The sequence below is a fragment of the Melanaphis sacchari genome, unplaced genomic scaffold, assembly GCF_002803265.2.
Source record: "Melanaphis sacchari strain LSU unplaced genomic scaffold, SCAv2.0 Contig0_pilon_pilon, whole genome shotgun sequence".
In the NCBI taxonomy this organism is placed as follows: Eukaryota; Metazoa; Arthropoda; class Insecta; order Hemiptera; family Aphididae; genus Melanaphis; species Melanaphis sacchari.
The window spans coordinates 12581151-12606901 of NW_020270366.1; the positions used below are offsets into that span (position 1 = coordinate 12581151).

Genomic DNA, 25751 nt, shown 5'->3' on the forward strand with positions numbered 1-25751 from the left:
GTATATAACTAATTAAATATAATTTGAATGTTTAACAGTCTGATACTTTGATCGTCACTGATCATAAATTAAGATAATATTTAGATAATATTATAACTTGTTTCTGAATGACATGTTGTACGTCCACAGATATCTGTGAGTAAATTTTAAATATCAATTTCACTTGCTTAATTTGTATCTATTACGGTTTAAAAATATTATACTAAATAGTAAAAATTAATATGTTAATAAATATATCACAGAGTAATAAGAATAGCTTAATACTCTGTAAGTTATATATTATTTTAAAAATTAAAAGCTGTAGAGTGAAAATACTGCCGATTATCTTACATGATGTGCATATAGTGTTGGGGTAATAACGTGAATAAATCTGAAAATCTCAAATCGCACAGATTTTCTTATAGATTGGTATACATTAAATATTATAGTATTAAACAATGAAAAAATACAGCGTTCTACTGCGACACAGGACTCTGTGATGAATCGTGGTTCAGTTGGTTCACGGAGATAGCAGCGATAGTAATTATTGTTGTTATCAGTTATCAATGTTATCATTTACTGAGTTGATTTTAGTTTAATAGTTTAATACCGACTTTTTTAGTGAACTACTACAGTTGCCGACAATTGTTTAAATTTAAAATTTAATTACATAAGAAATAATAATGAGCAATGTAAATAAAATGCCAAAAACAACTATAAGTTTGCATAATATTTGTAAGAAAAATTCAAAGATTCCAATTACTAATCACGAATACAGTAAGTGCTTTAATTAATTAATAATATATTATCTTATAAATTGAGATTGCTTAATTAATATAAATTTATAAACTAAACTAATAGTTTACTTTGTTTTAATAGAACCAAACAAGACAGACAATGAACTGAAATCTTTTGAATTATTGACAACACAATCAGAAACAGGTCCTAGTGATTCATTAATATGCTCTAATAGTTCAATTCCATCAACTGCTTCAAAGTTGATAGGTGATATGGTTAAATGTTAAACATAATATTCTTTAAAACAATAATTTTACTGTTTATATTTTTTTAGAAAAATCATCCAAGTCAAATCTTGTTGAATCATCTTCATTGATATTAGATACGTTCAGTCAATCGTCAGGTATAGGTAACATCAATTTAACATAATTAAATAACATTAATTTAGGTTAAGTGAGTTAAAAAAAACATAGTTGAAACTAAAAATATTATTAACTATTGTGGCCAGAATAATTTTTTTAATATTACTATTGCTCTACACTATTTATAAACAAAATAACATTAGTAGGGTTTGGGACTTATTCACTAAAAATCCTTAAAAATTACCAAAACATGTTTAATTTTAAATTAAATCTAAAAATGTGCTCCTTTTAAATTCTGAGCAAAGGAATTAATGTATTAATTGTACAAAGTTTTTTTTTTGCTTGAAATCACTTTTATTACCAAAAAAATATTCTAATTATTAACTTCATGAAAGACTGTAGCAAATTGGAAATTCTTTATTTTTTTAAATAATAGGGAAAAACTATTTTAATTACTAAAAAGTTAGCGTTATCATTCAGTATTGTTTTTTTCATCAAAAATAGCAATTATTTATTAGTCAATTCAAATCTATTATCCGTTACAGTACCTATTCAATAATGAGATACATTTGTACTGTTACAGTAGACTTAAATGGTTACCTACTTTGTCAATTTTTTAAATATTTTTCCAAGGTTTGCTATACTCACATTTGTTGTCTCTGTCTTAAATATATATCAACAAATTTACATTCTGTACTTCATGTCTAATTAAGTTAGTTTTAATTTTAACATTAGTTAATTGATCTATACAATTTAGAGATTTATTTATACTTTATTTTGGTTTTCTTGAAGAATTTTTTTGAATATTTTTACTTAAAAGATAGTAAAGTTTATAAAAAATAAAAATTATTTATTAATTTTAATAAATCACTTCAAGATTAAAATATCAAAAATAAATTTATTAGAAAAACAATATGTTCCTTATAATAAAAATAACTAAGTTTAAGTGTCATAGAATACAAATTTGTTACGTTACACACTTTTGTCATGTAGATGAAAAAATCTCCTGTGAAGACCACATAATTATTATATTTTTTTAGTCGATGAGTCATTAGTAATATTCTTACTCCATGGCTGTAGATGGTATAGCATCCACTTTTTATTTCAGTTGTTTTAGCATATAAAAATTGAAATAACATACAATATTATACAGGTATAATAACTCAAATTTAATCATAGAATATCTCAAAAATTATGAATATCAAAAAAATATTTTGAAAATGATAACCTAACCACCCCAACTCAATAGTTATGCCACTATTTGTTGTATAGTTATAAAATATAACTTATAGTGATACTTTTTCCTAATAAACTAGCCAATGATACAATTTTAGCCAATCCATTTAAAATGACAGTCACTATTTTATTTCAATTGGAAACAATTTTAATTAAGTTAATCAAATCTAAAATAAAAACTATTTTATGTTATCCTGTCCACTCAAGTCATAATTTTTAATAATTTTTATGGATATTCCTTTTTTTGATTCAAATATACAATATTGTCAACAATATTTCTAGTAGCATATTAACACCTGTAGATATACATTTAATTTTTAAATTATTAAATACTTAATAAGTCTTATAAAAAATAAGATAAAAATAGCTAATACTATTTTTAATCAGTAAACTAAAAAACATAAAATGAGTGTACATTATACTTTAGTTCACACTTATTTAACAATACATTCATAAAAAAATTAAATAATTATTAATAAATAATAATGATTCATTATTATTAAACAATGATGATTCTATTTAATACATAAAACATTTTACTAACAAATCATATGTTTAAATTTAGCTTTTTTTTGACATTGCTTCATTAATGATATTATATAGGACACCTATTCCAATGATTCCTACAGCTGTTCCTTGAGCTGCTAACCTTAATTGAATAAGGTACAAAGATGTACGCCCCTGGCGAGACTTAAATTTATAAAGTCCATAGGCTGCTACTAATCCAAATCCCAATATTCCTAAATTTAAAAAAAATGCAAATAATATAAACTTGAAAGTATAACACATTTTTAAATTTTACATACCAACAGGATATAAGGGCATTTGTTGAGACTTTTTGGTGAATCTGCTAGAAAAAGAATTGTCTTCCTCCATAGTTTTAAATATTCAAACTTAAAATTTACTGAAATATAAATTAAATTAATATAAAATGTATAAATGTTAAATAATCACTGAATAGTTACTAAATTTATAACTAAGTTAGTTATTTTAAGTAACCTTTCATGGTTTTTTTTTTTATGTAGTGCCTTCTATAAATTATAATAAGTCATATTATTTGTATCTAAAAATTAATGACATTAATTATTAAAAACTGTTTTGAGAATTTTATAATTCTTTTCATTTTGTAAATAAAGGTATTTTAATAAAAAAAATTTTATCTTGATGAAACAAAACATAATTTTGAGAAGTTTTACTAAATTTACTAAATCAACAATTTTTCATAACTTATTCAACTTCATTTTTTTTCACTTCATATATAAATAGTATTTCTTCCATAACTTTTGAATCATAACACCTTCAATTTTATATTACCTTAATAAAAATGATGGTTCTAGTATGTGTTAGGGTAGGATACTTATCAAATTTCTTGGTGCCTAGTAGTCAAAAATGCTTTGTTATAGAAAAAATAAAAAATAAATAAATCAACATATTTAATTGTCAAGAGATATTTGTTATAACTTATAATATATACATTTTTTTTCTTGTAATTTACTATTGTAATAAATAAATATTATTGAAATGATTATAATTGATGGTTCAATTAGAAATTGAATTAGTTGATTAGTTTTAACCATGGACTAACATTTAAATTTTGATAGGAAGATGAAAAAAGCATAATGTGATTGATGTGAGATTATAAATAAAATAAGTAAAAAATAAAATATGGGAACTAACAAAGTTTGTAGCCTATGTTTCACTTATAATAATTATACACGCCCATGGCCCATATACAGTGTAAGTACTAGAACGTCCCTGTCCTTGATATTGGTTAATCAAACACCTATTTCTTTGATTTATTTTTAAAGATTACATAATATTATTTATATTAATAAAAATAATTTTATATACACACTTGTAAGTATTTTAAATTAACTTTTATTTATTTATAATTATTAAGGAACTGTTCTATGTTGATTTACTTCTTTGACCCAAGATAATACATATAATATATTTATAAGAATATTTTCAAGTAAGACATAAAATTAAAAAAAAATGAAGAAAAATTTGAGAAAATTGAGTTTGAGTCCCACACTTAACTTAAAAATAAAATAAATTGTAATAAAAATTAGTACTCACCAAGTATTTGTACTAAAAAAAATAAACCTATTTAGTGGTTCTAGTAATGTTAAATTAGGAAATAATATTTTCACTTGTTTAAGTTGTACTAGGTCATAGTATTGAAATTTGTGAACTTGAAACTTCAGTCTTCACAATAGCAATCAAACTATATAGATTCTACTATAGTATCGTTTGACCGAGGCGCATGACTCATTTCTATTTGCCTTATATTGTGCAAAAATTGATAATTATTAAATGATTCATGATAATGTTCACTGTTATCACTTATCACCGTTCTATGATTTGAGAACGTATCAGGTTGACAAACATCTGTACTTTATCTAAGGCACAATGCTCTACTTTACATTTATAATATTGTCCCATATACATAATACATTACTCAATACTCAATAGTCATTCTTCCGTTAATAATTAATATTGTTTGTAGCGCAGAAAATGATTAAAAATCGTTTAAATACTAATTAATAATTAGTAACTATTTATTAAATAATGGCATTCTGTCATATTACTATAATTTGGTAATTTCACTATTTTAGATACTTCTTGACTCAAAAATGGTTTAAGATACAATATTAATAAATTAGTAGTATAGGTACGGTAACATCCTTAGCCGTGTTTACGTGTGCCATGCTCATGACTTATGAGTTATGAGATTTCAGATGATATGATATGGATAAACGTGCTTATAAGCATATTGATTATAGAAGAGTATTTTAATATTGTTTTACTTTTGTGCATCACAATGTAGGTATTTTTATTTTTAAATCTACCTCGTTCTTCGCATTACACATTAACTAATGAGTAATAACTGTTTATTGAGATTGAATATTGAATAGAGGTACCTACAATGTATATTATATAAAAATTGTTAAATTTATTAGTTTAAGGTCTTTTTTTTTTTTTTTTCCAAAATATCCAATTAGATATTGCTGTATTCGTGAATCACATAAGCTGTCTAAAATATAATTATTAGTTGTTCCAAAAATATTAAATAAAGAACGGGTAAAACCAGGGGTAAAATGTGTTTTAAACTTGTAGTTTTTTTTTAAACATTTTATACATAAACGTTTAAAACATTGTAATTAATGTTTATAAACGTGCAACCAATAAACCTTATTCTTGAGCTTAAACGTGAGACGGGAGATGTAGGATTAAGAATTTTGTGGTGAACTGTGAGCAAATCATTGAATATTACTGTTTGAGACAGACTATAAATTATTACCAGTTTTTTAACCATGGAAAAATAAGGTGTTCTAAATATTTTTATTTTAAAAATAGATTGATTTGAAGTAACTATAAAGCATTATAGAGATTATTGTGTGTATCATACATGTATTATGTGTGTTATGTATTGTGTAACGCAAAGGTACTTAAATGTTAAACGTTTACATGGTACACCTTTATCTGACTTAATAATCTTTATTATTGGTAAAAATCGGTTTTAAAATTTGTTTCTTAATATTACTCATTACATTCTAGAAATTAAATTCTGATCCATCTTTATAATTTATTATTGAAGTGAGGGGGACATATTTTGATATAATAAATTTTATCTAGTTACTACCTATTTCAGGAAATCTTAAGTAGAAAATGTCTAAAATTTTTAATAATAGTTTTGGAATATAGAAACATTAGTTTTTGACTAAATTACATTTTTTTTTTGTTGTAAATCAGAAAGGATTAAAATATTACCGTAAAGACTTCAAATATTTTTATTAGTCTTTTTAAATTAACCTTGGGTTCTTTAACAAAAATCCTTTAAAAAAAGCTTTTTGTTTTATTAAATACTTTAAAAATAGCTTTGGTAAATTAAATAATAATCCGGTTTTATTTTAAACTATGACAATAGCAAATTCAACTCAGGTGATGGTGATACAGTATTTAGAAATATGTCAGTCTGTTTTCTGTACAATATATTTTGTGCATCCATCATTGTTAATAGTTTTGAATGATTTGTTCCTCTAATCTTTAATATTTACATTATAAATATAAAGCCATACCAATAATATGATGTACAATAATTACTAAATTATTTATGGTGCAAATTAAATATAAATTTAAATAAATAACAATTATTAAGTATAAAGTAAATCTCAAAAAGGTTTATAAAATATATACCTAAAAATAGTAAAAAAATCTATTACTTATAATCACAACAAATATACACAATTAAGAGGACGTTGTACCGCATATGTTGTCTCCGTCTTACAAATGCGTAACATGGCAAATAGTACTCTCAGAAGATCACGTTTAGCTCCTTCAGCTTGAAAATTAGAATGAATTGACCTCTTTTGAAATTTAAAGTGAGATTATTATCTAGGGCATCTCATAGGCTTTTATTATATTTTAATTTTAAAGCAAGTTGTAGTATTTAAAATTGTAAATTGCTTACGTCTTAAAACACATAACTCCTTTTAAAATTAAATATAATAAAAACTATATACCCTATAATACTCACCACAAATTCAACTCGAATATTATTCCCTAATGAAAAATATGTAATCTTCGAAACCTATTACAAACAATTAACTATATTTTATTATCCTCTTAATCAAAATAAAGCTGTATCCTACGTGATTAATAAAGAATTAAAAAAGAATGACGTTTTAAAATGGCATTTTATTAACTGATAAAGTTACATAATTATGAGTGATGGGTATTTAAATACATTTATGTTTTACTTGAAATTTAAGTACATAATAATATATTTTCTAAATTGTAATGCAAAATGAAATTTGTTGAAAATGAAGTGTATTTATTATGGTTTTAAATTAATTAGTTTGATTTTCAGCATCAAAATTAATACGCAGGAAAATACCAAGAGCTGGTCACTTAATGACGCCACGGCACTTATGGATTCAATCAATTCCTCCTAAAGTAAATGAATGTATTTAGTCTATAATTATCTATAGATAAAATTAATGTAAAAATTACCAAAAATGTTATAAATAATTTTTTTTTTTAATAGAAAAAAATAATATATATTCATTATAGCTATCTATCTTTACAATATATTTCATAATATAATGATAAATTATAATGTTTAAGATAAGCTACCATGTCTTACCACGTTGGCATAATACAGAGTGCGACAAAATATCCTCCCTAGTTTTAGTATAGCAATATACAGATTACAGTTATTTAAAATCATAGAATGGTGGGATTGAGTCTATTTATGTAGGACAGTCAATTTATAATACAAATTACAGTTGGTTAATGGTTTCAGTTGTAAACATGTCGTGGAAAAATCAGCAATTTACTGTATCAGTATTTACTGTGGAAAATTATTAAATTAAATGTTTCCGAGGCGTTTTAGAGGAGATTTGTGGTGACTGTGAGTGCTCTCCAAATTTAACACTGTGTGATTTATTTTTTAGGGGTTATGTTAAATCTCAGGTTAATTAACATTATATAAAAATTTGGAATCTTTTAAAAAAACAATTATTACAGAATTCATAACATACCTTAAAAAATGCTTGAAAAAGTTATGCAAGAGTGTAAGACTTTTTATTTTGTTTGGAGCAATGTGTCAACAATAAAAGGCATCATCACTTACTCAAATTTTATTTCAAACTTTATGAATTAAAATTTCCAATATTTCATAATAAATATAAGTAAAAAAAAATTTAAGTATCAACATTTTTATTTTTTATTTGTATTCAAAATTAGGAAGAATGTTTTGCTGCATTCTGTATAGTAAATGCTGAATAAAGAAAAATCAATTTTTCCTCCTTTATAGTATACTATTAATTTATCTTTATAACAAAATATTTTTAAAAAGTATCATTTATCATTTATTTTATTAATTGTAGGCTTGTGATGTGGTTTTAACATTCACCAAAACTACAGACTATAAGACTATTGAATGGGTAAAATCACTAATAGTGGACGAATCTAATGGCTTCAGTTTATCTGTGAATGTCCAATATCATTCATCAACTGAGTCTTACTGTTTTTACTTAACAGCTTCCTTTCATGTGTAAAGTATTTATTTTGAGTGATCTATTAATATGTAAACATAATTCCATTGTTGTTATTCAGTCTAATGAAAGCTGCTCAAGATGTACATTTACCAAAAAAAATTATTGGCGGTGGTGGCTTAAGAGAATTTATACTCTCTGAAATGAATATATTTGAAGGAATTGAGGATCATTCAAGTTTTTTCACTATGCAAGAAAGACAAACATTAATTTTATATATTTTAAACACATTAAGGGTACAGAATTGTGATTGGATTACTGAATTAGTCGAAAGTCAACCATTAAGTAACTTTATATTTGTTGTTTATTTTGTTTCAAATTAAATATTATATTTTATTTGTTTATTTAATATATTATATAATTACATTATATTATGTTTTTTCAGTTTCAGAATGTATGTCAAATGGAATAATTGAACATTTATTCCCAGTTCATGAAATTAAGACATTAAAATGGTTACGTATTATCTGGGTAAAGTCTTTTTTTAGCTTGCAGCCTTTGGATAAGGTTTGTGATTATTTTGGTGTCAAAATTGCCATGTACTTTGCATGGATTGGACACTATACTGGTTCATTAATATACCCAGCTATTGCCTATTCTACATTTTGGGTAAATATACATATATATGTGTATAGTAAATATATATATTAATATCATTACAATAGAAGTCATGTAATTAAATAGTTTATATTATTCAATTATGTATCTTATTAAATAGTTTGGATTTGGAAGGAAACTGGATCAATGGACAGAAGGAGTATGGTTTGTTGTATTGGCCTTTATGAATGTTCTTTGGCTAACAGTATACTTGGAAACATGGAAACGTTACTGTGCTGAATTAGCCTATCGATGGGCTACACTTGATCAAAGACATCAGTTTTTGTTACAGCCTCGTTTAGAATTTAAAGTAAGTTTAACAATAATTTTTATCCTAAAATATTTTTTTATTTTATTTTTATAATTCAACTCATTTTTAGGGTCATCCACGAATTAGTCCAATAACTGGTAAGGCAGAACTATGGTATCCAAATTGGAAACGAAGGCTGTTCAGTTATTTTGTTAGTGCGCCTATCATTAGTCTATGTTTGGCAGTAGTCTTTGCTTTAACAATATTACAAATCAAATTTCAGGTAAATTTATTTGTTTTCCATTTTAATTAATTCTTAAGTGGCAATTACATTACAATAAGCCATAGCCCATAATCACATGTGATTTGAATATTTTAGGACTGGTGGGACTTATACATTGAAACAAATAAATATCCAACATATTTAAGTTACATTTCTAAAATTATGTTAGCACTTATCATCGCTGTGCTTGATGATATTTACAATATTATTGCCGTGTGGCTTAACGATTGTGGTAAGCTGTTTTTAAATCGTTTTAACACTGTCATAATGGAATATCCACGTTTATCTTTTGCACATTTAATAAATACAATTTAAAAATTTAACTTTTTAAACAAACCATTATAAAAAAAGGTTATTAAAAGAAACATTTGGGTTTCTATTGAATTTGAGTTCATTGCTTTTGTAAACATGCTGCATTTAGAAAACTATAGGCTGGACACCGAATACGAAAATCAACTGATCATCAAAGTTACACTGGTTCGTATACCTATTAGAAAACTATTATTATAATTAAAATAATAATTTGGTAATAAATAATAATATTTTATATATTTTCAATTGATATACGTCTCATGATACTCTATTATTGTGTAAATAATCGTTTTTTAGTTTCAATTCGTCAACTCGTTCCTGTCTCTCTTTTACATCGCTTTTTATTTACAAGACCAGGAAAGGCTGAGAACGGTAAAAAAAGTTTTTTTATTTTATTTTACCGAATATTTTTTTTTCCTTGACCGCTTGAACAATGTATACAATTTAACATATGCAGCAATTGGCCGTGCTTTTAATCACCAGACAGCTGATACGCAACATCAAAGAATCGGCGCTCCCTTATGTATTGGAACAAATCCGTTTCGCAAAAATTAGCTTTGACTTGTTCGGTGCGCTGACGCCATCCGACGGTCCGGCTAAATCTAATGGCGAACGCGTTGTGTCACAGCCAGAACTCGAATGTTCCATGTTTAAAGTAAGAGATTTTCCTGTTCCTGTTAATGCAAATATACAATATGCAATCAAGTTAACTAAAAATAATATGACGTATACTCCTTAAAACTGTTATAATATTTAATATAAAATCTAAAACACACTTTTCCTCATCACAATTCACAAGGGTTTTTCATTGAATGGTAATAGTAAAAGGGGCAATTCATCAGTCCCCCCTTATACCTTGTTCTTGGTTTATTTATAGCAGTTTATTATGTTCTAGATATACGACTTTGGATGTATAAGATTAATCTACAGGTATATTAAGGACATTTAACTTCTTTTTAGTATAATCTATACAATGTCTGCAATGGGTTATGCACATTGAAGAAGGTATTAATATAAATGTTATAAGACTTCATTTATAGCATATTATGAGCATCATGTGTTATATTTGCACGATTGAAACATAGGTTATTGGGCTGTAATACAGGCAGTGATAAAATTAATAACATATATTACCTATTTGGATTTGGCCTGTTTAGGCTATTTATAACTTGGACTTGGATCCTAATTATATATTATATGATTCATGTCTTAAATGATATTATGTTTATGCAAATCGCAAAATATAATTTAAAAAACAAATCAATATCATATTAATTTTGCAAAAAAATACTAGCAAACATCATTTTATTTATTTTATTCTAATTAATTTATAGACGTATTAATATATATTATTATTCTAAAATTATTTAAAGATATAGTAATAATTAATAACTAATATGGTATTATTATGATTCTAATATTTATCTAATATGTCTACGGTTAGAGTCGTATATCTAATATTTAATACATTCACAATCTAAAGATCGTGAATAATTAATACACTGTTTTTCTATAATTTATTTTCTGTAACTGAATCGTTTTTAATTTACATTAATATTAATAAAACTTTAAATGAACAATACTTATTACTAATTAGTAGATAATAGACCTAAGAACTTAAATAAAAGAATATTATCTGTATTTTCTCATGTTTTTTTTTAACGATATTTTAATTTTGAAGTAAGTTAGTAGTATCTATTTTAAAATGTATTATGAACTTCTATTGTTAAATAACTATAAGTATAACTATAACTTTTTTTAAATTAAAATTTTGTCAAAATCAACTAGAGAACACAGTTACACATATAGATAAAGTTCTTAAAATTTCTTAATAAATGAATTTATTCTAATTTTTAAACTACAATAACACACAATTATTAGACATCTTGAACTCAGATTTGAACTTACACCTTTAATTTTCACCCCTCCATCTCTAAAAATGATTCTAGTTACACCCTTGTTCCACTATAGAAGAAAACTGAGATTTCCCTCCATCAAAAATCAAAATTATAATAAATAGGGGCTTTTTACTTTATGAAAAAGCGGTAAGGTGTGAATGTTCATAAATTTAAATCTTCTGAGGAAGGTCCAAAATGTATAGAAAAAAGAAGTAATTTAATGTCATAGAAAATATCCGCATTAAGCACGTTTTCTACTAATGTTAAAATCCTTAATTTATCGTTTTGTTTACGTAGTTTGACGGTACATTCTCCGAACACTTGGAAATTTTTATACAATTTGGTTATGTGGTAATGTTCTCATCAGCGTTCCCACTGGCTGCTTTGTGCGCATTCCTCAATAATCTAATTGAAATACGTAGCGATGCATTCAAAATGTGCTATGTGTACCAAAGACCGTTCGGTCAACGGATCAAAGACATCGGAATGTGGCAGGTATTAGGTTGTCTCATCGAACTATATAATATTATAATTTATAAGTTATGACATAATATATTAATATATATCATATATTTTACGCAATAATTAATTAGTCTACGGAAAATTAAAATTAATTATTTTTTCGTTTTGTGCAGAACATCATGGAAGTGATGGGATTCATCGCCGTGCTTGTAAACTGTGCTTTGATTGGTCTCAGCGGTCAAGTCCATCGATTGCTGCCTGACATGACTGCCATTCAAACCGTTCTGTTGATCGTCGCTCTTGAGGTTGGCTAAAACAGTAAAACTTTTAGTCGCATTATATATTATATTTAGGCATTTAGTATAACAATAAGGCGTTGTTAGTTAAAAAATGTTATAGAGACTTTTTTTATCCATGTGCAATATCCCTAATTCCCCAGTCTCAACACATCACCCTTAACAACACGTATCTAGTGTGCAATGGTAGATGGGATACGGACACCACAAGTCCCCATTATTATTCTATCTTGTGTAAATAAATGTACCATGTTTTCATATTTAAATAGATCCATACGATAAACTCGCTGCTCTCATAAAATTTCTATGTGTTAAATGTTATTATTTATTAATATACTTTTCAATAACAATGCAACTGATAGCATACTGATATTATAGATGTTGTACGAGATAAGCCATTTAACTGGCCAAATTTTGAATTACCTTCTTGTATTATAAAAAAAAAAAAAAATTATAATTTTAAATATTTATAGCTATAACTATAATTTTAGATTCTGAACAGAGTGATGAAAGTATTGATTTTACAATGATGTGTGTGTTTTTTTTTTTGTGTACAGCATAAGTAGTCGAAATAATGCTTCAATTTCAAACTTCGGGGGTGGTTTCCGATGGCAAAGTGAATATCCTTAATAATTACTATAAATACTTGAAATTTTCACCAAATGTTTATGTTAATGTTATCTATATACAGTTTAATTTTCAAAAAATTTTGATTTTTTTTTAGTTATTTATAGACCACTGAAGTTATCGATTTTTATGAGAATTTGTTTTTGAAGTGTCGATAAAAAAATGTTGGATGTCCAAAAATTTTAAAAATTTAATACAAGGTTCCTTATGAGTTGTTCTTATTGTAGCTAAAAAAAAAATAAAAATCGTTAATCACAATTTTTTTTTATAAACGTTTATAGTTCAAATATTTACAAAATCTATCGAAAACGCGAAAATTTGTAAGTAATTTTGAAGTTTAAAAATCATAAAAAATTTTGTGTTTATAACTAAGAATTAAAAGTACTGCACAATGTTTTCCCTAAGTTTTTCTTCAAGTAGCTATAATAAAAACTCGAAGCATCATTATAGGAAAAATTTTAAGTGCGTTTGAATTTTAAATTTTTACGAAATAGCGTAACGATAACGATTTATCCTCAAACGATTTTAAATATTTGTTAATATTCAAAAAGTATAAGTCGTAGATACTTGAAAATTTTACCAGTTATTTAGATTAGTATTTTCTTTACATGATTTAATTTTCAAAATATTTTGACTTTTTGAGCTATTTATAGACAACTGAAATTTTCAATTTGCACATGGTTTGAAAGTGTTTTATAGATGTATGTGTATTGTGTATTTCCTATAAGCTATAAGACATAAGTTTAGGTGATTCGATAATTTTAATATTATATTATAATCGTATTACTTTGCAGCATATAATGTTAGCGTTCCGATGTGCATTAAGTTGTCTGATTCCGGACGTACCGCAATGGATTGCCACCGAAATGGCTAAGACTGAGTACATCAGACGCGAAGCGGCATCTTCAAAGTCTCAGTGAAAAGGAGTGCCCATAATTGACTGTAAGCGTCGATTATCGATTAAATAGATCTCATCGGATTTGTTTTTGTCTATTTTTCGTTTTAAACTGATGTTGAACGCTTTTTTGTTTTCATAACTCGTAATAGTTGGTGTATTGTTGCGCATAATATCGTCTATGGACATTGAACAAGTATATACATGTTATAAAAACTCTAAAATAACATTAGCTGTAATTACATGTCAGCCATTATTTAAAGAACTCAATTTACCTAATAATAATATTTATTACATCGTCGTTTTTCATCTTTATTGATTTCATAAACTTTATTATATTATCATTTATCACTTTACGTAACCGCTTGAATATTTTTATTAGCTTATATTATTGACCTTATATATGAATATAATGTAACTAATACATTTACATGGTTTATAATAAAATTTTAATGATTTTCGAATAACGTGAAACTGATGTATATCTACACAGTATACGTCAATTATTATTATTATGAATATTCTATATTGTATATTTGTATAATGTATTTATAATTATTCGAAAGTTAGCCTAATGCGCATTTTACAGGCTATGTATACAGAACTTGTGACCATTTAAAAAAAAAACTATAAATCGGCAGTCCATCGTTGTATCGTGAACTCCCCCAGATTATAAATTTATAATATATTTACTGGATGTGGCTTATTTGTAACTACATTTTATTTTACGTTTTTTTTACTGTTTAACATAAAACTTTTTTCAAAAGTGAATAAATACAAAATTTAGATGTAAATTTTTTCATTGTCGGTTTTCAGACATTGAATATAAAAATAAAGTTATTATACTTTTTAAACAAAGCAATGTTAACCAATAAGTTAAGCGTTTTTAGTTTTTACTGATTAAAAAAAAAAAAAAAAAAATTAATTTCTCATTTTTTTGTATAATATATTATTCTCTTTTTATATTTATTCAATGAATTGTTGTGAATTTCTGCACACTCGATCACATCACAACTTACCTAGTTCGCAAATAAAACAATTCATACCTGGGTACCTATTAAAAGTTTCTCATTTATTTATAGTTTTGTGTCTTGTATATATATTTATTATGAACGTTATGCACTTATTATTATATTTCTTATATATTATAATAAAGATTGAAGTTGTATTTATTCTTGTTTATGATTGATATCTATTGTTGTTTTTAAAATTTAATACAAGACTGATATCTTTGAATCGTTTATTGTTTTATAAATTATGGTTTCTCTTGCAATTTATTATAATAACCAGTACTTAAAATATTTTAAGGTATTTTACAATTTTACTAATTAATTTTACCTATTAGATGTCTTATTTTATAAATCAAATTCATGAAGTGTGTCCCAGATACAATAAGATGGAACACATCGGGTTATGGTTACTCTCATAATTATTAATTTGTCTTATTTTCTTTTGATAATTTTTGCGTCTTCTATCATCTCTTTATTTATTAAATTGTAATAATATTAAAATTGGTTAATAAAATATGTTCATTGTTCAGATAATTTAAAAACAATAATATAACATTGTACCACAGTTATAACAATAGTTCGAAAATTGATAATTAAAATATAAGTACCTGCCTAATAAATTTTAATAAATAATAATAATTAAATTGAAAGTATCAATATTTCTCAACAAACCTAGAGAAGAGGATAGAAGACGACCTATATAAAAGAACTCGATAAAAGCCCAATGCTTAAATATGATTTTATAATAGAGAAAAACAAACAAAAAAATTTGGAAAAACTGGATAATTTTATATCTAAAGCCATTTTTTATGTATTTTTAAAATTTATTAAATTTTATTTTAAAATATCACTTGGTGATAAATCCTTATAATCTGTTTCTGCATAGTTTTTATCCACTTACCTACAATTTTTTTCTCTTAACCCCACAAATTAATAACAGTTTCTTACCAGAAAATTTATCTAAGTTGAAGATTGAAGTATTTTTTTCCAATTAAAATTCTTTTTACACACACGTGCACAAAAAATATCATAACTACAATTCAATGTATTTAATACTTTCCATTTGATAAATTATATGTACTTTACTACTTTGACTTTTCAATAGAACAGAATAATTAGATTCTAGAAAATACATTGCAAAATATATTAAAATGTAAATAACTGTCATGAATAAATACAAGCACCTGTTTTAAAAATAAAAACAAAACGTACTAAAATTTATATTTTATAATATATAAAATAGTTCTTTATTTTGCAATAAGGTTGGGTGTATATATATAAAACAATAATAATAAATATTTTTAAGTGTTAAGATACCGATACCGCCGATTAAAAATTATACATAATAAATGTTTTGTAAAAAATAAAATAACTAATATAATTTTACCCTCAACATGCTGTAGATTAATATAATCGCGTAGTTAATATAAATTTTACGATATAGCCATAACTTAAAAAAATTAAATTATTATATTCTTAGATAACAATAACTCATGTTTGACATGATAATATAATTTGACAATAGGATATAATAAAATAAACGCTTATCGCAACAAACATTATGGTAACTATGAGAATTTTAGTTCAGTTGCACATTTATAAATTACAATTAATTATTAAAACAGAAAAAAAAATAAATCACAAAATATTATAACAAATTATTGTTACTTATACAAGAGTAAGTTATACGTGTTCATTGTGTTTAGGTCAGATTAACCATAAAAAAAAAAAAAAAATAATAAAATACAAGAATAAAATTTCATGTCGTACAAGAAAACATTAACATTATTAAAAAATAATAACTATAATAATAATACAAATATCACATTATTTAAAAAAATTATAAAGCATTATGTTGTTTGGCAAATAAAATTGGTAAAATTCAAGAAATATAAACATATTTTTTCAATAGTTAAATTATTATAGTACACCAAACGTTAATACTATAACTTTAAACTTCTTCTACCACAGATTTTTCTGATTTGTTGTCATCACCATCCCATTTTAATTCCGCTTGTTTAACACCATTACTGTTATAAGCGTCGTCCTAAAAAAGAAAATAAGAAAATAAATTTTATTTTAATTGACATATTATGTTATTTAAAAAAAAAACTAATTAAATTAAAATTCAATTAAAAAATATTTTTTAATGAAAGACATTTATTAAAAGATTGTTATTAAAATAATAACTGATAACTTACTTGTTGAGCAGTAAACCCTGAAGAAGTGGTACTTGACCAGATACCATCACCCCAAGTAGTTATTGTGGCTGTTTCAGAATGCCATTGAGTCTTAAAATAATTATGAATCAATTTAGTATTATTTGTGAACCAATTAATTAAATTTTAATAGCTTAAATCTTAAGCTAACAAATTTAAAACACAGAATTTAAAAAATTGTTTAACAAGTTTAAATAATATAAATTATTAGTGATGTTATTTTGTATAGATTAAAAGGTTATAGAACTATAAAAATGATCAATTTATGTTAAACTACTTTTATTAAAATAAAAAATAATACTCACCAAAAATTGCTGTTCTTTTGTTTGAATGTCTCTTTCAATTTTTGCCAGTTCTTCAGATAATTTATCAGTTTCTTTAGCAGCTACATTATGAGTAGCAAGCTATAAAATTTTTTTTAAATTAGTATTTAAAATAAATTTAAAAAAAATATTGCGAAAAGAATATTACTTTAAGGTCATTTATTTTTTTTTCCAAATTTTTTAATTGATTCTTCATTTTTTGTGACTCTGCCATTAAACTGAAATGATAAAAATTGTTGTCGTTTTCAGTAATAAAAGTAACAGTGATATATATTATTTATAGTTTTAATTACTAACCTTTTGGGAGCTTTATGACTACCAAAAAAATTTGGTGGTTCCATTATACCAGCTGGACTATGTATAGTAATGTAACTTTGTCCAATTGCACCAACAGGTGACGCGACAATATGAGCAGCGGCTGGATAACCTTGAGGTGAATTAAAATACCAAGACGCAGCTACTGGACTGTTACGTGCTCCGCGAAGTGTTCCAAGAGGTGTCGTTATCGTTGTGGTTGTTGTAGAGCTAAAAAATTGAGCCTGTGCAGCAGCAGCAGCTGGTGCAGGTATTGATAATGTACATGGTCGCCGCAACGACTTTCCATTCTTTGCTCCAACCGCTTGGTTGTTATTAACCACTGTCGATGATTGTGGAGGTGGAGGAGGTGCTACAGGATTATTACCATTACCTCCAATAGGGCCATACTTTCCATTAACTGCCAACTCAAATGGCACAAATTCATCTGGATCTGCCAAAATTGAATCAGACCTGTCAAAACCAAGAAAGGATTTTAATGTATTAATACATTTTTAAATGACATTTAAATAATATCAAAGCTTTAGGAAATTTAATATTACATTACAAATATCAATTGAAAATAGTAAGACAAAACTTTAATCCCAAATTTGGACAAGTTACAATATATACTATGTAATAATATACCTAATAAAATCTATTTAACTTAAGTCATAAAACTTAAAATGACAATTTTAGTATTAAGTGGTGCAAGAAAGGAGTATATTTTCTATTTTAAAAATATTTTAGCATATCCATTCATATATCTTAATTAATAAGACATATATTATATTTAAATCTTCAGCTAAGATACACAATTTTTGTTATACATTGCACCACCTCCTTTTTTTTTTTTTTTCAAATATAAACATTGATTGTAACAAATATAGACTTAAGTGTTAAAACTATTGATCAATTATGGGGCCACCATATGGAACCTAATGACTTAATTTTAATAAATGATACATATTTAAAAAAGATGATTTTGAATATTTGTTACTACTTATACATGTATTTTGTTATAAAAACTAGTAATAAAGCAAAATTGAAATTACAAGAAAAATAATATTTTAAGGAAATTTCATAATAACTAACCATTATCAATAATACAGTACCGTATATAGTCAAGGAAATTAATGCTTTATTCAGTAACAATAAGGATATAAAAGTTATCAGTATTTAGTGTATAATATTTACTGATATTAAATTAACATTTCAATAATTATGTAATTTGAGTTGAATAATTAATAATAAAAAACAATGGAATGTTTCACATTACTACATTTTTAAACGATTATTAATTTCCTCAAAAAATAAAATAAAATAAAGTAATAACATTGATTACTCAAGAACAAATTGATACTTTAAATAGGTACACTTCATACATAAATTAATTTTATTATATAATTTATTTATATATTTTATTTTTTGTAAGTAAATAAAAAATATAATATACTGGCTGTTAAAAGTAGTAACATACAATTGTTTGTTATTCACTAACCTAATAAATTATTTTAATGTATAATTTCTTTATTTAAGTACTTTTATTATTTTTAAAGTAAAGATGAGCAATATAAGTGCAAAAAATCCATTGACTTTGACAAGAACTCGCCTGAATGAGCTTATTTCTTGGCGATTACTCAAGAAAAACCCATCAGGAGCATTAATATGGGGAATATTTGGTGCATCATTAATGATAAATAGTTATTTTTGGGTTCATTTTTTAAGGCTTAAAGAATATCAAGTAATTATAAAGCATAAAGTTTGTTACCAAACACTAATTAATTTTTGGAAAAATAGGTTGACCACAAAAAACGAATGTGGAATGAACGTTTTGAAATGTTAGAAAAACCAATAAAAATGAAATTATATTATTCATCAAATGAAATGGAACCAAAACCATGTCAACCACTAATTGATGTTTACAAAAAAATGCAAGAGGCAGAATCTAGCAAATGTAAAATAGTTAAAGAATGTACATGTGCAGTTGATACTAAAAATGAATAAATATATCTTATTTTTTTTACCTGATTAACATGGGACGTCCAGTTTGTATATTGACTGGAGAAGGCAGTCCAGTTTTAGTGTGAAATAATCCATTATCCCACATTGAATAACGATCAAAATCCTTTTATACAAAACAAACATTTAATAATTATATTAGTCATTGAACAATTGTTCCTATTCAATTAAAAAAAAAAAACCTACCACTTGATCAGGTGTAATAGAACATGCTGTCATTACTCTGTCTATTTGACCCATAAGTTCTTGTTTGCGATTCTGAAGGGAGACTAAACTTGATGATAAATTTTTCTAAGACACAATTTTAAATATAAAGCTTTATATTATACTATTACAGTTACACAGGCCACATACCATTTTACTAGAATGACCAGGAATGTTTTGATCCATGTACATTTTATTGTTAGGGTTTATAAGCATACCATGTGGATGCGGTGGTCCAGGACTAGAAAATTTTTTGTATATTAATTCTATTTTGTAATTTAATACTACAATAAGTAGCATCAAATTAATATTAACACTTACCCGTATATTTCATGACCATATTGTCCTACAGGATATATTTGTTGTTGACCATTCTGATAAAAATTTTGTCCTGTTGGTACAATATACGAATGTTCTACAGGAATAGATGTCAAATCTTGAGTATCTAAAAAATGTATAGATTATTAGAAACAAAAAAATCAACATTTAAAGTTAAAAAATTTAAAGGTCGTACTTTCAGGTAACATTATTGGTTTTTTATTATGAATAAAATCAAATTGTTCTTTTGGCATAAAATTAGATTTATTTGTTAAATAATCGTGATCAACAACCATTGGTGCTAATCGACTATTCTTCCGATTTTTATTTCTATATCTAAGAATAAAATAATGATTATATTTAAGAATTAAGTATGTGTAATAACATTTACTTTTCTAATTCTTCCTCTGAATGAGCAAATGTACAACCACCACCTCTTGGGCATGTACCTCGAATCATTAAATCTCGACATAAACTAACTTTATACCTAGGTACATTAGTTTGATTTTGTATAGATTCATTCTTCAATCCTTTATTAGTATTGCCATGGGACTTAACAAAGTCAGTCAACCCTGCTACTACTATTTTAGCACTTTCAAGAACAGAATGCAATTTTTCCCAAGTACACCATTCCAAACCTATGTTGAATAAAAATTAAATTGTAGTAATTTTAATTATTCAATATAATAATAAAACTCACTAGGATTAGGGTCAACTGCTGCCAAAAGTTCAAAATTTGACCTTAAAGATGATAATTTAGCTGGATCACCAGTCCGCTGTAATGCTATAATAAGTTCCTGAACAGATTGTGAAAACGACTGAGGACTTTGCAACTTATCCATAATACTTTGCATGTGCGATTTGTGTGCTGAATCACCATAAAGAAGTGCTGACCATTGGTCAGGAGCTATACGCAGTCCAGCTTCAGTAGCAATTTCTACAATTTGGGCATCATGTTCACGTCTTAAACTCTCATAAGTACGGAACTCTTCTTTTAACTGCATTAATGAAGAATCACCATCACGCTTAGAAACCTAATAAAATTATGTGTTTAATAAAAATATAAACTAATATTTTAAATATACATAAATAACTCAGAACTTTAATTAAACCCAAATAGACTAACCGACATTGTAACTAAATACCTAGTTTAAATTAAAAATATATTTTTATTTATAAACTACAAAAATACTTAGTGTGTATAACTAATGAGACTAACTATGAGTTTATTTTGCTAAAAAATTATTAACATATTTATAAAAGAATCCAACAATAATGATTATATAAATTTAATATAGTTATTAAATAAAGAAGGTTATCAATTTCAATATGTAGAAATCAGTACTTTCTATAAAATATATTCAAAATATCAAAATATAAAATTAACTATTTTATAATTTAAAATATTATTTAACAACAAGTTATTAGGGATCATAATTAATATTGAACTCATGATATTTAAAATGTAGTTTCTAATTTCTGATAATCAGTAAGTTATAATGAGTAATAGATATTGACTTTAACACAAATCTTAAACAATTAATATACCTTGAAACATGAAGCTCTGTAAAGTAGTTGAACTACATGGCCAATACTAGTTTTAGATGCTTGAGGAAAATGTGGTTCTAATCGTTGAACCACAAACATTACTAAGACTTTTCTTGATAAAGCAGAACCATCCTCCAAAGCTAGTAGAACTAGTTTTAATACTTCTTCTTGCATTGCTGGTCCCAAAAACTGACAACCACGAGCTCGAACAGCAGCCCATAAATTTGTAGATAATTGTTGAGCACTTTGATGATGAAGTATAAGTTCTGTCATACTACGCTCGCCAAGAGATCTAGCTGCTCTGATGGCTCTCATGCGGCCTTCATTTTCTAAAAGCTGACAGTTCACTAGTGTTACTAATTTACGTTGCATAGGCCGTGATAGTCCAGCACTTGTTGATTGACCACCACCTAATAAGTTTATTAAAATATTTATTTATACTAATTGTCTAGTGTACATGAAATAAAAAAAATACCAGTTGCGAATGACTTAAGGTATAATGCCAGATGTTCTACACATTTCTTTGATTTATTATATAGAAGCCGTTCATCAGAAGACATATTCTTTAAAATAGATTTTGGAATGTTTTCATTGTTTGGTATTGATGCTCCCACCAATTGAAGTAAAGCATAATTGATTGGAAGTTGATCAATTTCTATGTTAATTAAATTCTGTAAAGAATATAATACCAATGTAACTATTTAAGTAAATTTAATCTTAAAAAAAATAACTTTAAGACAATTAATACGAAATACAAGAATATATCCTAATTACTTAATATGTGTATTTATTTTTTTAATGTAAATAAATAAAATTGTTCATACATCATAGTAATTTATTACTTATTCAATAAAATAAAATATAAGAAAGGATAATGAAATAAACTGTAAAATTTTGATAACTCAAATATGAAAATTTCTTCTTTAAATGCCCTAAAATTTTTTTTTTTTTTTTAAATCACAAAATTATACTTTGCTTAAATTTCACCCTCCCTTAAACTTAAAAATAAATAAATAATTATTTACATAGTCTAATGTATCTAACAATTAATACATAATAAGTATCATTGTTTATCCATGACCTACTTTAATATTCAGGAGTAATTAAAATTAAGAGTCAATTACTAAAGAGAAGACTTACAAAATAACAATATTTTAACAAATATCTTCACAGATTATATAAAACAGGATTTTGGATTAGAATAAAAAAAATTGAACTATTAATAATAAACAAATTAAAATTTAAAAATTATCGATTACAAATACGTATTTAAAGTATCAACTTTACTTTTAATTATATTTGGTATAATTAAATTAACTATACTTTTAAGTTTTAAACATTAATAGTTAAATTCTTTAAACATAAATAATAAATTTTGGAAAAAACAAAATTACCCATCAATACTATCTTATTTTCAATATTTATCACTATTATACTCAATATGAGTTATTGTAATATTATTTAAACAATAACTAGATTTTGGACAACACTTTAATAACAAAAAACAATTTTCCTGAGTTTTATTCTAATGTATTGTTATATTATTTAGCAGAGGAACAGTTCACGTTGTGTAAATAAAAAAAATTTGATTACATAATGTAAAAGTTATTTTTCTTTAATACATTTGGTAGGACCTGCAATCTAAAAGCAGTAAGAACTGATAACAATACAATTGCATTAATTGTGTTTTATAATAATAATGCATCGCTGAAATATTTGATTTAATAGAAATTTATGTTAACAGACTTAAAGAAAGAATGAATTATATTTATTAAGTACCATAACATAAACAACGTATCATTTATCTTATCTATATTTTGTAACAAATGTGTTTAAAATACCTAATAAAATTAAGTGAAATTTATTTAAAAATTATTTCAAGGAAGTCCGATTAACATTTAAAACTCATAAGTACTCAACATCAATAATACATTAATGCTTATCATTATCTAAGTACTCTGATTCGATCAATTAAAGTACTGTTGTAGAAGGAGTAAACAGTAATCCTCAACTCTAACATTTTCAGATCTTTTAATGAATTAATTAATTAGTATAATAAATGAGTAAACCAAAAATAATATCGAATATAAATAAATAATTGCCAACTAACTTGATCGAATGGGCATTGTTTTTTAGGTAGATTTGACAGGCATGATTTGCACACCGTATGGGCACATCCTAAACTAATAGGATGTCGGGTCTTAACGTCGAAACCATTACAGCATACGGGGCACGCCAAAAAATCGGTCCATTGCGGAGCTTGGATCGGCATAGCTAAGAACAAAATCATACAATAACACACACATAATATCGGGAACCATTAGAAATATCTCTTACCTTTTGTTTACCTAGTCGTCTCGTCTTGGGTTTTATATTTTGGCCAGACTTGTTATGCTCGATCATTGGGGTCTTAAAAAACAGAACAAAACGGCATCAGACGCGATGGTCGATCGTTAGTGATGATGTCGACATCACAAACTTCAAATGGTATTGTGTACAAGGAGCCTCAGATAGCGTTTAAAATGCAGACGGTAAAAAGGCTTTTCCTCTTTGGTCGACCGAAAACGACGCGTTTATTTTTACACGGGAAATACGCAATTAATGCCTACGAACATCCGTCCGAAGGTAAGCGCGATGGAAGGTACAAAGGTTTTTTCTTGCGATTTTATTTCTTCTCTCCTTTATCTCGTAACTGCTCGGCACTGCGATGAGTATGAGTAATGACTAATGAGTACTGACAACAATAATTGAACAATGCAATCACTATCACGTCGTCGAGTTCTATTTACACACCGTTTTCGTAGTTTCGTATGTATTTTCACATTATGTCGTCATCTAATGATCTCACGAGTCACGACATCGTCGTCGTCTTGGTAGACGAACGTCGTTATCACGATCACACACACACACACGGCGAGCGAGCGCGCACGCACGCACGATTCGCCAGGCGATAGGGCACCAGCTCAAACATCAGGTGGTTTGCGCAGCAGCTGGTCAAGTGGGGATTGAGCTAGCGGTGAAACGGTGTGTTACTGTGTTGCGGATTAGCGTAGGCCGTAGGTAGTAGGTACCGTGCTTGGCGCGCTTCGTACTTCCGTAGTACGTTTTGCAATAGTCACTACTCACTACTCACTTGCGATCGGCGTCAGTCCGTTTTCTAGTTTCCTGTGGGTCTTTATCAATCGGTCGTTTTAGTCTGTCATAAACTCATGACCTAGAGCCTTATAACTGTAATTAATAATCTTTTATTCTAAGATAATATTTTGGTAGCACTACACCGTGCTAATGTACCTTACGGCGTGCTTGACGTGTGCTGGCACTGCGTTTGAGCGGTCACAGATGCTGTGATGAGATTCAAACTTTTATGTTAGCCCCGCGACGACGGCGATTTCACGTGCGCCTGGACAGTGGTCGAGACTCGAAACTGTTAACTCGAAGTTAGTGATGGCGTGTGACTCGTGGGAGAGAGAAATCGACTGGAGAACGCACCACTTTGGTCGTAGCGATTCAAAACTCGTGTCACGTAGGCGGAGGTCCAGTTGTACTTGTTTTCTCTTCTCGGGGTATTATGGACATGATGATGTTTAGATTAATTTTAATGAAACTTAAGTTTATAGGCAAATAAATTTTCATAACAATCATTGTCGTGTAACTACTGTCCACTGTATTGTGATGAATGATGATTAATTAACAAAATGTAAGAGAGTACCTACGCTAAAACGATGTTGCTATATTAGAAAATCGTTTTTCGTCGGTTGAAAATGTGATATATAATGCACCTTGATAGGGTTCTTTTAAGTTTTAAATGTCATGAAA

The 25751-nt window shown here is 26.3% G+C and overlaps 4 protein-coding genes across 7 annotated transcripts; 2 read left to right on the forward strand and 2 right to left on the reverse strand.

Moving 5' to 3' along the window:
• The first annotated feature begins 586 nt into the window (after positions 1 to 586).
• On the forward strand, positions 587 to 14739 carry LOC112603719 (anoctamin-8-like). 3 transcript variants are annotated; one of them, XM_025352445.1, is made up of 17 exons: positions 587 to 756; positions 859 to 984; positions 1052 to 1126; positions 7189 to 7274; positions 8210 to 8376; positions 8439 to 8662; positions 8763 to 8986; positions 9096 to 9284; positions 9355 to 9507; positions 9604 to 9739; positions 9929 to 9984; positions 10117 to 10191; positions 10277 to 10474; positions 12015 to 12212; positions 12353 to 12484; positions 13897 to 14044; positions 14587 to 14739. In XM_025352445.1, the coding sequence occupies exons 1-16, from the start codon at positions 663 to 665 to the stop codon at positions 14020 to 14022; spliced, it is 2259 nt and encodes a 752-aa protein (XP_025208230.1). In that variant the 5' UTR covers positions 587 to 662; the 3' UTR covers positions 14023 to 14044; positions 14587 to 14739. The 3 variants fall into 3 exon arrangements, with proteins under 3 accessions (XP_025208230.1, XP_025208222.1, XP_025208238.1); XM_025352437.1 differs by lacking the exon at positions 14587 to 14739 and having other exon boundaries at positions 13897 to 14388; XM_025352453.1 differs by lacking the exon at positions 14587 to 14739 and having other exon boundaries at positions 1052 to 1120; positions 13897 to 14388.
• On the reverse strand, positions 2843 to 4606 carry LOC112603738 (HIG1 domain family member 1A, mitochondrial-like). Its single transcript, XM_025352465.1, has 3 exons — positions 4395 to 4606; positions 3122 to 3219; positions 2843 to 3055 (listed from the first exon to the last, which is right to left on the reverse strand). Exons 2-3 carry the CDS (start codon positions 3189 to 3191, stop codon positions 2877 to 2879), a joined length of 249 nt encoding a protein of 82 aa, XP_025208250.1. The 5' UTR covers positions 3192 to 3219; positions 4395 to 4606; the 3' UTR covers positions 2843 to 2876.
• A 2121-nt stretch (positions 14740 to 16860) lies between the features above and the next one.
• On the reverse strand, positions 16861 to 24883 carry LOC112592919 (roquin-2). Of its 2 annotated transcripts, XM_025337082.1 has the most exons (16): positions 24273 to 24883; positions 24046 to 24209; positions 22411 to 22606; positions 21936 to 22345; positions 21088 to 21421; positions 20779 to 21025; positions 20584 to 20723; positions 20391 to 20514; positions 20220 to 20310; positions 20052 to 20156; positions 19871 to 19971; positions 17847 to 18317; positions 17698 to 17767; positions 17532 to 17630; positions 17209 to 17298; positions 16959 to 17054 (listed from the first exon to the last, which is right to left on the reverse strand). In XM_025337082.1, the coding sequence occupies exons 2-16, from the start codon at positions 24205 to 24207 to the stop codon at positions 16959 to 16961; spliced, it is 2736 nt and encodes a 911-aa protein (XP_025192867.1). In that variant the 5' UTR covers positions 24208 to 24209; positions 24273 to 24883. The 2 variants fall into 2 exon arrangements, with proteins under 2 accessions (XP_025192873.1, XP_025192867.1); XM_025337088.1 differs by lacking the exon at positions 24273 to 24883 and having other exon boundaries at positions 16861 to 17054; positions 24046 to 24207.
• On the forward strand, positions 19326 to 19862 carry LOC112592935. Its single transcript, XM_025337100.1, has 2 exons — positions 19326 to 19587; positions 19644 to 19862. Exons 1-2 carry the CDS (start codon positions 19408 to 19410, stop codon positions 19848 to 19850), a joined length of 387 nt encoding a protein of 128 aa, XP_025192885.1. The 5' UTR covers positions 19326 to 19407; the 3' UTR covers positions 19851 to 19862.
• Positions 24884 to 25751: the final 868 nt, after the last annotated feature.